Source organism: Lampris incognitus, chromosome 20 (assembly GCF_029633865.1).
Source record: "Lampris incognitus isolate fLamInc1 chromosome 20, fLamInc1.hap2, whole genome shotgun sequence".
Lineage (NCBI taxonomy): Eukaryota > Metazoa > Chordata > Actinopteri > Lampriformes > Lampridae > Lampris > Lampris incognitus.
This window is the reverse complement of record NC_079230.1, coordinates 25,342,065-25,354,971: the sequence shown is the minus strand read 5'-3', so window position 1 is coordinate 25,354,971 and position 12,907 is coordinate 25,342,065. Positions and strand designations below refer to the sequence as shown.

The 12,907-nt window shown below is 47.5% G+C and overlaps 1 protein-coding gene across 1 annotated transcript in view; it reads right to left on the bottom strand.

Annotated features, from left to right (window-relative positions):
• Positions 1 to 2,482: 2,482 nt before the first annotated feature.
• Positions 2,483 to 12,907, bottom strand: part of arap2 (ArfGAP with RhoGAP domain, ankyrin repeat and PH domain 2) — a 195,775-nt gene continuing 185,350 nt past the window's right edge. Inside the window, exons 29-34 of the mRNA XM_056300208.1 lie at positions 11,755 to 11,846; positions 8,690 to 8,725; positions 6,339 to 6,362; positions 6,181 to 6,271; positions 3,302 to 3,430; positions 2,483 to 2,838 (exon numbers count right to left, since the gene is read on the bottom strand). Of these exons, the coding sequence (XP_056156183.1) occupies positions 2,491 to 2,838; positions 3,302 to 3,430; positions 6,181 to 6,271; positions 6,339 to 6,362; positions 8,690 to 8,725; positions 11,755 to 11,846 (720 nt within the window). The 3' untranslated portion in view covers positions 2,483 to 2,490. The remainder of the gene's footprint in view (positions 2,839 to 3,301; positions 3,431 to 6,180; positions 6,272 to 6,338; positions 6,363 to 8,689; positions 8,726 to 11,754; positions 11,847 to 12,907) is intronic.

The window sequence follows — 12,907 nt, the reverse complement described above, 5'->3', positions numbered from 1 at the left end:
ATGCAATGGGAAATTTATCTGTAGGAATATAAAAGGCACATCGCTATTTAGATATATTGACTGCTTGATATATATATATATACACACACATATAAAAGGATGTGAGAGAAACAGTGGTGTCATATTTTACAATTTCATTTCATTCAGTGAAAGACAGATTGCTGTAAAAAGTCCGTCATTTCCTATCCGATAAAAAAACGACTTGTTTCGCTCTTCTACTTACTCATCACACACATGCACGCTCACAAACTCCAGGTCTTATACAACATCTCAGAGAACATTATAATGTCTGAAATTATCCTCAGAACCACATTCCCGAGAGCACAACTTTGACAGAAAGGCTCAACATTACGTTTCTGATTCAACTTGGGACCGATTTAATATATTTTCATTTCAAGCTCTGCTTCAGATTGACAAAGAAAACGTCTTAGATGGATTTATGGGTATCATGTGTCTGGCTTTGAGTGACTTTGAATTAATATATGCTGTAACAGTCTGTGTTCAACAGTGGTTTTAAGGGGTCTGATAGAAAAATAATGGAGTTGAGTGAGACAAAAAAAAACTCCATTGGTATTTTCCTTATATGTACTAAGGAAAAAATAAAGACTACCATTTTCCATGACAAATGTGATCTAGTTTAGACAGCATCCCATACAACATCAGTGCACTTCAAGAGCAGATGCAGAAACAGAACCGGGCCGTTTGGAAATGTGTTGTAATTTTCTTTGTTTTAAAAAAAGACCAGGGTATTTTTGCACTACTCCAAGGTTTAACAGAAGAACATATTTTTGTAATGTTCTGTCGTTTGAAAGAGCGCCATATAAATCACTGTTGCGGGGCCTTGGGTCAGCTCAGGCATGAATGACCTCCAGCATTTGCTGTACCTGTTCTCCACATATCCTTGTGTGCCCCTTGATATTATCCAGGCCTGAAAGAAGTATTAAGGAGCCCATACCTTCTTGGCAAAAAGTACAAACTCTTACTCCCATAATCTCCTTTTTCCATGTAACGTCAAGGATAATTCTGTTTTTTTACAACCTGGGACTACTTGTGGTTTTTGCCGACGTGTAAATCGGTGATGATGCCGTTTTACTCACGAGCTTCATTTTGGAGATTTTGCACATGGGACCACCTTAAACCTGTCCTTTGGACAATATCCATCCATCCATTATCCAAACTGCTTATCCTACTCAGGGTCATGGGGATGCTGGAGCCTATCCCAGCAGTCAGTGGGGAGACACCCTGGACAGGCCGCCAGTCCATCACAGGGCCAACACACACATTCACACCTAGGGACAATTTAGTACGGCCGATTCACCTGTCCTACATGTCTTTGGACTGTGGGAGGAAACCGGAGCACCAGGAAGAAACCCACGCAGACACGAGGAGAACATGCAAACGCCACACAGGGGACGACCCGGAATGACCTCCAATGTTGGACAACCCCAGGGTTTGAATCTAGGACCTTCTTGCTGTGAGGTGATCGGACTTTGGACAATAACAATGACAAAAAAGGGAAAAAAAATCCTTATTACCTCAATTAGAGTGTGTACATAATTTCCCATTATCTAGGACTTCTCTGTGTGTTGACTGGATAGTTAATGGATGGTTACTACTACCTAAGTATATGCTGCTACTTCCTGCAAGTTGAACCAGGAAGTAGCTGACCAATGTGATTGACCACTGATGATATTGGACATTTTAACTAGCACTGTTGTTTTCCTTTCCGAATTTGTGGTTTAGATAATTTGGTGGGCAGCATGGTGGCCCAGTGGTTAGCACGGCTGCCTCACAGCAAGAAGGTCCTGGGTTCGAGCCCTGGGGTAGTCCAACCTTGGGGGTCGTCCTCTGTGTGGAGTTTGCATGTTCTCCCCATGTCTGTGTGAGTTTCCTCCAGGGGCTCCAGTTTCCTCCCACAGTCCAAAGACATGTAGGTCAGGTGAATCGGCCGTACTAAATTGTCTCTAGGTATGAATGTGCGTTTGTGTGTGTGTGTGTGTGTGTGTGTGTGGGTCCTGTGTGATGGCCTGGGGGCCTGTCCAGGGTGTCTCCCCTGCCGCCCAATGACTGCTGGGACAGGCTCCAGCATCCCCGCGACCCTGAGAGCAGGATAAGCGGTTGGGATAATGGATGGATAGATGGATGGATGGATGGATAAGTGGGTTAAATTAAACTTGATGAAACATATCTGATGCTTGTGTTCACTTGCCACGTGCTAAGATGCCGTTGTAATGCTGTGTTGACCCTGTATCTAAAGTCTCCAAAATGAAGCCGATATAAAATGATATCATAACCGATATGCTTGATTGGCAAAAACAATGAAAATAAAACTGAGTTTGTTAGAAGTCAGAATTATCCTTTAAAAACTCCCCCCTCTGTTCTCCCCCTCGTCTTTGCGCTACACCCCTTCTTTCCTCTGTCACTCAGCAGGACATCTTCTCCTCCCTCACACCCTGTAATTTTCCTTTACCACTCTATCTGTCCATCTCTCTAGGAGTTGTCGTCCTTGGTGCTCCGTCCAGTCCTGTTCAGCACCGAGTTGAGTTCATTCAGGAGGCTGGGGGGCATCATGGCCTCCCCTCCCGGCACCGGCCTCCTGTTGGGACTCTTGGCGGCACTCCGAGGGGGAACGGCTAAACTCTTGGCCGCTGGGAGTGCTGTCGAGGATGATGATGATGCAGGGAGATTTGGTCGGCAAACTCCCACGGAGGCTCTTCTGGGCGCCGCCTTGTCTTTGGACTTCAGAGGGTTGGGCAACGTGCCGGTCGTAAGGTATAGGTTGGCGTCCTGACTCATCCTTGGGTTGGCGTCACCAAGAGAAACCCCCTTCTTTGCCGGCTTTGGGCAACAAAAAAAAAAGAAGATAAGTGCCTGGATGTTAAACTGCATCAGCTTTCACAAGGTACACTCATATGGAGCAACAGCAGAAAATGATCAAATTTAGTGAAGAGCATCGCCCACGTGGTTAAAAGTTTACACGTTAAATAAAATCATGTCGCTGTAACGAAGATCACTTGTTAGAGACATGGGAAACTATATCTCCAACTTTTCCTTTCGGCTTCAGCCGACAAACTTTCCTGAATCACAATTTGATGATTTCAGAAGGCAAGTCAGCTAGTTTTTCATAAACTCTGACAAGCTGGTCAGTGAATCACATGTTGCTGAATATGAAATATAAACAAAATATAAACTACACATATCAACAAGTTCTGCCTACTAACAGAAGTATTTATGTTAAGAATATCTGTCATAAAGTAATATTTACACTTATTTGAAAGTTATCAGACCCCCCACTCTTCACCTGCTTGATGTCTTTGTGCTTGCTGGGCTGAGAACCCCTGTGGCCGTCAGCGACAGCGCCCCCTCTGGAGGTACTATGAACTGCAGACTGTCCTGAGTTGACGCTCTTGGTCCATAAGTCGCAACCGTACTGAAGACAAACAAGCGATAATGAGTCAGGGATTAAGCAGCGCAGCAATGCAAGCCGGTCTGTGTTAGTGCATGTCAGTTATGATGTCAGTGGTAGTTCTGATAGTTTGAGGCTTTTTAATTTCCATCCTTTGTTTTGGTTTGTCTCCAATATGTCATACATATGTCGTACATTTGCAGTCTTAAACGTGTAGACTTTTGTCTGTGTTAAGTTGTGTAGGGTGATTCAACACACACACACACACACACACTTGTATGATGTTAAGTGTAGTTTACTTAATCCCCCCCATTTTTTTCTCCCCAATTGTAATTGGTTTTTGTGGAGTTTTTTTATTTATTTTTTTAGGTTGAACTTGAAGGATCACAGGACGGTGACCTTCTGTGCCCTGACAACTGTCTCACTACAGTCTGATCTCCTGCCTCGGCAATTTTTTCCAACAATGAAATCTCTCTTTGTCCCCGTGACAACCTGTCCGTCCATCTATTCAACACCCGGTAACTGTCTCCCTTTAAACACATCCTCACTTCATGGCTGCTAGCATCTGTCTTTGGACCTTGCATGCACTACAACACCTCCAACCCCAAAACCCTGCATCCACCCACCCGCCCCCCACAACAACAACTCTCATCACCATCGCCGCACATCCAACCTCACTTTAAAAGAAAAACAAGTCTTCTGTCGCCAGTTGCTATGGAAACTGTCTGAGCAGAATTCTTGCTAACAGGTAAGAGAAAGGAAATCAAGAACATTGAAGTGCTCTTTGTTTGCTCTCTCTCTCTCTCAGTGCCCTTCCCATGTCCTTCCCAGAAGCCCTGTTTTAGAAACTGACAATCCCGGTACTTAGCGGCTTTGGGGGGGTGGAAGCCTAATATTTTTAGCCAGCTGTAGTCTGCTCAGCTATAGGTTGAGTTGCTGCAGAGCGAAGAGAGTCTCCAAAGGTTAAGGGGGGGGGGGTACATTCACCGAGCCTGCTGCAATAAGCGATGTTTAAACTCTTACAGAAATCACAATAACTCTCAAACATTTGCTTTACTTTCACATCAGTCTTGCTCTAAAATTACACCCCCTTTTATTTATTTATTTTTACTTGCTAACTCAAACAAGTGCACTAAAAGGCTTTTACAGGAAGTGCCAGCGTAAACAACAATGTGCAGGAGATGCGTTCCCATAAAGAAAGCTGAGCCGAAAGGCTAATGCAAACGCAATGTGCCAAGCATACAAATACAACATTGCAACGGCCGTGTTTCCATGAAATCCATCTTTTGGCTTTGCTGAAAGTGCACCACAGCAGAACCTGCGGGGGGGGGGGGCTAGTGTGGTTCACGATGATTGTGATAATTTATAATTCAATTTGCAGCAATTTAGTTTGGAAGAAGAGAAGAAAACATCTCTGCATACGTGAAGCTGCACAGGAGAGTTGGTGGATATCTGGAGAGACGAGGAGCCGTTTGCACGAGGAGGCAGGGGAGAGCGTGTACATGAGGAGGCGGGGGACAGCGTGTGCACGAGGAGGCAGGGGACAGCGTGTGCATGAGGAGGCAGGGGAGAGCGTGTGCACGAGGCAGGGGAGAGCGTGTGCACGAGGAGGCAGGGGGGAGCGTGTGCACAAGGAGGCAGGGGAGAGCGTGTGCACAAGGAGGCAGGGGAGAGCGTGTGCACGAGGAGGCGGGGGGGAGTGTGTGCACGAGGAGGCAGGGGGGAGCGTGTGCACGAGGAGGCAGGGGAGAGCATGTGCATGAGGAGGCAGGGGGGACCGTGTGCACGAGGAGGCAGGGGAGAGCATGTGCACGAGGAGGCAGGGGAGAGCGTGTGCACAAGGAGGCAGGGGAGAGCGTGTGCACGAGGAGGCAGGGGGGAGCGTGTGTGCACAAGGAGGCAGGGGGAGCGTGTGCACGAGGAGGCAGGGGAGAGCATGTGCACGAGGAGGCAGGGGGGAGCGTGTGCACGAGGAGGCAGGGGGGAGCGTGTGCACGAGGAGGCAGGGGGGAGCGTGTGCACGAGGAGGCAGGGGAGAGCATGTGCACGAGGAGGCAGGGGGGAGCGTGTGCACGAGGAGGCAGGGGGGAGCGTGTGTGCACGAGGAGGCAGGGGAGAGCGTGTGTGCACGAGGAGGCAGGGGGGAGCGTGTGCACGAGGAGGCAGGGGGGAGCGTGTGCACGAGGAGGCAGGGGGGAGCGTGTGCACGAGGAGGCAGGGGGGAGCATGTGTGCACGGCAGAGAGAAATGAAGAAGTGAATGTGAGACATCTGTGGCTTTTCTCCTCATGTTTGCGTTGCGGTGCATTATTTATGTTGTATGTGCTGTGTCAGCGACTGACAGCGACAACACTTTGCTGTATCTCGCAGCCAAGTACGGCAATGTGACTATTACAGCCGTGCTGACCTTACTCTCACAGCGAAGAGACTTTTCCACATAAAATGATTTATGCCATTGCTGAGTGACCTCGAAAACGTCACAGTACTCCCCTTGTTTATGCATTTTATTTGCCCTACTGTACAATGGAAGTGGATGATTTGGGGTGAAATATGATTTATCTTCTCTTCCTTCTTCTGAGATGGGGTTCGTTAAAGATGGTCTCTCAGGCAGCAATCTACCGTGCAAACTTAAGTGCACAACCATCTCGCCCCGTTCATTAGGTAATCCTTAGCAGCTCGGTGACACGTCCCTGACAGGACGTTTTGTTGAATGCATTTATCGTTCTTATTCCACAAACCGCCGCGTTGCACCCTGTCTTACAAAAGCCCACTCACCTTCATCCTGATGATGGCAGTCACCCAGTCGATCTGAGCGTCTTTCTCCTCACAGTAGAACAGCCTGCAGATGGAAAACACTGGCTTGGATCTGGCCCCATCAGTCACTCATTTTCACTTGCGTTCCCTTTTAAACCATGTGACCATTTGGACGGCACAATTCACAGAACTGGCAGTGGGTCCTTCTGAGGGGGCAGTTGGAGCTAATGTTCACTAAGCACTGTAATTTAAATGACAATATGTGGGCTGCATGCCTTTAGCCCGTGTTTACATTTATCTGTGTGGGTAAGGTGCTCATCTGCATCTGCTATTAGTCAGGGACTATCTAGGCCAACAGTGGGCAGCCATCTGCTGTTGGAGGCCAAAAGTGTGCAGATTTTCATTCCGGCCAATTACGGCATCAGCTAACTTCACCAGTTAGCGTACCTTCAACCAGACAGTGCAACTGATCCTGGTCCTCCATGGTACATGGATGCCCATCACTAATATAAGCTGATTGGTAATTTGTGACATGTTGCCTGTTCAGCTTTGCAACGACTGTGTGTGTGTGTGTGTATATATATATATATATATCCATCCATTATCCAAACCGCTTATCCTGCTCTTAGGGTCGCGGGGGTGCTGGAGCCTATCCCAGCAGTCATTGGGTGGCAGGCAGGAAGACACCCTGGACAGGCCGCCAGGCCATCACAGGACCCCCCCCCCCCCACACACACACACACACACACACACACACACATACACACACATTCACACCTAGGGACAATTCAGTATGGCCGATTCACCTGACCTACATGTCTTTAGACTGTGGGAGGAAACCAGAGCATCCGAAGGAAACCCACGCAGAAACGGGGAGAACATGCAAACTCAACACAGAGGACGACCCCCAAGTTTGGACTACCCTGGGGCTCGAACCCAGGACCTTCTTGCTGTGAGGCGACCATGCTAACCACTGCGCCACCATGCCGCCTATATATACATACACATGCACACACACACACACACATAGTAAATATATATATATATAGCGTTTTTTTCCCAAAACTGTCAATGGTATTGAGTGCTCAACTGATGAGGAGTGGAATATCTGCTCCTCATTAGTTGATATGTGTATACACACACACACACACACACACATATATATACACATATATACATACATATACATTTATATATTTATTTATTTATTGTGTCTACTTATTGTCTTTGTTATTATAACTATTACACACCCCATTATTAGTTAGCTATGATAATTATTAGTCAGCTATGATGAATTCACCAAAGCAGCCACAAGGACAGCTGGGACAGCATAACAAATTGCCAAATTCTGATCCGAACCCAAGTCAGAAAAAAGAAGAAGAAACACGCATCATCCTTTTAAAATTAAAACTGCATTGCTATGGCTTTATTCCTTTATGCAAAATGCCCCTCGAGCCAAAAAGATAAATGAATAAATAAATAAATCAACCTCTGTTGGTAAACGCCATGTTTAGTTAAATTTTCCAAGTGCTCATTTTGAGATTCCTCTCACATCAGCAATTTCATTTAGGCAGGCGTCAGTTAGTTTCAAAATTCATTTTGGATCACAGCTCTTGATTTGTGTCAAGACATTATAGAAGGAAAAATATTCCTCGTCGACTACGAGCAAGACGACGAAAATAATAACATGGATAGTGTGTATACATATACATATATAAACACACACATACACATATATATATATATATATATATACACACACACACACACACACACACACATATATACATACACACACACACACACACATATATATATATATGTGTGTGTGTGTGTGTGTGTATATATATATATATATATATATATATTCATTCATCATCAGCTGCTTCTCCGGGGTTGGGTCGCGGTGGCAGCAAGCTAAGTAGGGCACTCCAGACACCCCTCTCCCAAACAACGCCCTCCAGCTCCTCCTGGGGGATCCCAAAGTATTCCATGGCCAGACTGGACATGTAGTCCCTCCAGCGAGTTCTGGGTCTACCCCGGGGTCTCTCCCCAGTTGGCTGGCCGTGCTCGGTAAACCTCCAAAGGAAGGCACCCAGGAGGCATCCTAATCAGATGCTCGAACCACCTCAACTGGCTCCTTTCGACGCAAAGCAGCAGCGGCTCTACTCCGAGCTCCCTCCGGATGTCCGAGCTCCTCACCCTATCTCTAAGGCTGAGCCCAGACACCCTACGGAGGAAACTCATTTCAGCCGCTTGTATCCGCGATCTCACCCTTTCGGTCACTACCCAAAGCTCATGACCATAGGTGAGGGTTGGAACGAAGACTGAATAATCTTCCCATCATTCATGGATTTCAAATGGCACTGAGGCTGCCATTACCGGCCCAGGTAAATAATCCCAGGGTCCATGAACTTTGACTTTTTAAACTCAGCGCCTCACATTTAGTCTGTTGTACTGACATTTTAGGTGGGAGTGAAAGGTGACGTTACACATAACGTTGTCTAAGAGACTCTGAGGAAAAACTCACCATTGCTGTTTGTCGGTGTAGACCGTGAAGCCCCAGCTGTCAGAAGAATGAGAAGGAGAAAAGACAGTAAATTTCTGCGAGCCAAAATTAGAATCTAAGTGTCCGTGTCCTTGATTTTTGTGAGCGAAGTCACGGAAACTATGTGAAAGTAGGAGACAAGAAAAACCGAGAGAAAGAATAAAAAAAGCTCTGTGAAGCCAACGTTTACAAGTTAGCAGCGGGTCACAACCTTTGTCATCAAAATTCAGAAAGGAAAAAGTTCACTGGAGATGCGGGTCTCCAAACAGCAGAATGCATTAAGTTAATCAGCACATTCCCAGCCCACATGTTTATGCATGGGCAGACCTCAATATGCTGCGGGCCAGGGTGGAGAACACATAAGGTAGCTGCCATACATCAAAGCCTGGAAGTACTTTGTTTGGGCAGAGAAACAGAATCACAAGAAGCAGCCTGCCACAAGCAGAATCGGGATAAGTTTTGCAACTAATAGCCTGTCGTACATTAATGGCCATGCATGCAGGTTAACCGTTTGCAGCGGAGCGATGTAGGACCATCGCCTCACACTCCCACACAAGATGAACAAGAGATGGGATATGTGTGCGCTTATTTTTCCATCTTCGTGGGGGCAGAAAATTCATGAAAACCCATCTCCCACCCTTAAACTGAAGTAGGGCTGTATTGGCATGAATCTGGCGATATGACACGCATCACGATACACGGGTTACAGTTCAATATATCGCGATCCTGCAAGCCGGGCAATATATCGCGATTTCATAGGTCCGTGTTCTTTGTGTTTCTGCTACTTCCTGTCTCGGTTTACGCTGTTACGCTGGAGTGGAAGAGTCAAATGGCTGAAGATAGAGTATAACACCGCCATCTAATGGTCGGGCAGAGGCAAAACCACCTTATATGCAGGTAATGCAGCAGCACTGGGGCCCACAGCAGTTTAGGGCCTGCACACACGGACCTCTCTTAATCTCGCCACTAGCGTGTCAAGGCTCTCGAGCACCATGTCTACGGTACACATTATGTTCAAAAATGTGCCCGCATGTAATTATGGACATGCGTCGGTACTACTGCGTAGCAAAAGCCACACAGAGGAGCTAGCTAGCTGGTGAAGTGTCAAGACTTCACAAAGCGAAAAGCCCAGAGAGGGCTCCTGTGATGTAATTAGAAGTTATTGATAATTTATTTGACTAATAATCAACCTGACCATGTGTGTTTTGTGAGTATAAGGCCTGTGTGCAGACATGAATGATGTTGTCACCACGCAGGTGCACGGTCACCGATTCTGTTTGCATCTGTTATGGTGCTCCAACACCAGTTTTTGTTAAGTAGGCTAGTCTATTGCTATCTTGGCCTTGCTGTCATGACTCCTCCTCCATAGCACGGCGGTCTCCTAGTGATCATTTCACTTAGGCGTCAACTGTGCAACACATTTCATTGTTTCTGGCTGTTTTAAAGCTGCATGCTTTCACTTCTTTCATTCGCTACTGACATGATCTTATGTTATGTCTGGCAGTAGTGGGCAGGCAGGGGCCCGCTTTGACCATCTTGCATTGGGACCGACCCGATGCTGACTTGTTATGCCTGTGCAGCCATGGGTTTACACACATCACAATATGAACCACTGGATTTCACCCCCGCCTTTTCTCCACAATTTCACCCGCCCAATTACGCCTCTCTTCTGAGCGGTCCCGGTCGCTGCTCCACCCCCTCTGCCGATCCCGGAAGGGCTGCAGACTACCACATGCCTCCTCTGATACATGTGGAGTCGCCAGCCGCTTCTTTTCACCTGACAGTGAGGAGTTTCACCGGGGGGGGGGGGGGGGGCATAGCGCATGGGAGGATCACGCTATTCCCCTCAGTTCCCCCTCCCCCCTGAAAAGGCGCCCCGGCCGACCAGAGGAGGCACTAGTGCAGCGACCAGGACACATACCCACATCTGATTTCCCACCCACAGACACGGCCAGTTGTGCCGTTTGACTAATCTTAACCCTAAACTGGACCATAAATAACCCAAATTTGAACTTAACCATAATGCTGAGTCCAATTCTTACCCTAACTTTAATACTAGAGCCGTAAGATACACACACACATGCACACCACACACACTATAGTTTTGGGTGAAAAGACCACTTTACTGGAGAATACTCTTTCCCTGATACCCAACACAGCTGTGGATGTGCGCTGAGGAGGGGGAAGAACAAACGAGACACAGAGAGAGAGAGAGAGAGAGAGAGAGAGAGAGAGAGAGAGAGAGAGAGAGAGAGAGAGAGCCCGCGGCGGCAGATCCAACCCCAGAACAGGCCTAATGAGCTATCCTAGCACCCCGACACCGCGGCCCTCTCCGTCCTCCCTCTTATTCACACTATCGCTTCTCCCGCTGCCCACTCTGTATCATCCTTCTGCTATCTCCCTATCTGGCTCTCTCTCACTCTATCTGCCTCTCTCTCTCTCTCTCTCTCTCTCTATCTATCTCTCACTCCCTCTCTCTTATCCAGTTCTGCTTGCCTGAAGGACCGCGGGTAATGCAGGCAATCGGCCGCTGGACTCATTTTTCACGCTTCCCCCGGACTCTAACGCCGACGTGGGGAAAATTATGAGGGATGATAATTGGGAAATGTGAAATACGGAGTTTATCCTCTCAAATTTCCTCCTCTTTGTTTCGCCAACAAGAAATGCTGTGGGCCTGACACAAGTCATAAATTATAATAACACCAGATCATTAAAAAAAAAAGAAAGAAAGAAAAAGAATGGCCACAATGTTTCTTTCCAATTCGCCAGAGTGGGAGCTTGATAATTTGTATTTGTTAAAATGCAATTACATTTAATCAATTTCATTAAGGTGACAAATACTGAGGGGGTCAAGAGTGGATTTTGGAGAGCCCCCAGAGTTGAGAAAATCTGAGAAAAGAGAAAAGGCAATATATCTTGGGCGGGGGGGGGGAGTAGGTGTGCACACAGACATGCACATGAACACAACAACTTTAACAACAGCACACTCCAAAAGACCAGACTAATGCTATATATGTGGGGGGAAAAAACATGAGTTTCAGTCTCACCCATGAAAGGAGGTTGGAGGTTTGAGCTTCCTCCTCAGGCCCAGGTAGCACTTTGCAGATCTGAGCAGGACTTCTTTTTCCGCTTTAGTGCTCTGCAAAACACAGCGAGAACATTTTGTTATGAAGTGGGAAGTAGAAAAACCAAGCTAATATCAAGTCCAAAAATAGAAACCACTGGAGAAATGGGGAAAAAAAACAACAACACGCGGACACACACACACACACACACACAAACAAAACAGAGACATCTCTGTTTGGCAGGACACCTTAGTTTCATTCTGGCAGCCAGAAAAATAACAAACGGAAACAAACAGCGGAGAAATATCTCGGCTTGGCACCTACGAATCACACGCTGCACCCCAAACCCTGTCTGATCCAACACTGACGGCGCTCCAACGCAAGACTGGCAAAGGAACGCAGAAGGGCCTGCACATGCTCCTGTCCCTCGCTCAGCTCTGCTACGGTAGTCGCCGTCGTTGAGGAGCGGCGAGATCAATTAAAACCGCGGCAACATTGTTTTAATCTCCGCTTTCTTTGCTTTCGGTAATTAGACGCATTCCTGAGCAACCTGATATTACACTAATTACGGCACGGAGCAGCCTTCATTCAAAGCGCCGGAACACCGCCTACGCACACACACGAGCCGCAAACCAGCGACCCACCCACCAACCCCCCCCCCCCCCCGCCACGATTTTTCCACCTCCATCAATTATTAACACTTCCTCGCACTTCTGAATCACACGTCTCGACTGGAGAGATGTGCTGCAAGGAGGACGGGGCTCCTCCAGGGAATCTGGAGATGTCGGCCATTCTCTGCAGCACGCGCTCTATTCTTTATGTTTCGTGTGTTATTTCTGGGGGGGGGGGGTTTAAAATTCACCACCCTTAGTATTTTCATTCCTAATTCCAGAAGGGTTGGAAAGCAGAGGGAAAGGGGGAGTGGGAGCTGAAGTGGGTTTTAAAGTCTCGGGTTGCAGGTCTCAAAACGCGACGCCACCCCATCAACCCAAAACGCGCGCGCCGTGGCCGAACGTGGCACCCAACAGCTTCCCTCCAGCACTTTGCAACCCCTCCGGTATTCTGCCGGGACTGCCGGCATCTTTCTCTTCGCACGGGGGGGAAACCACGAGGATGCGCGGCGGCTGATTTAACC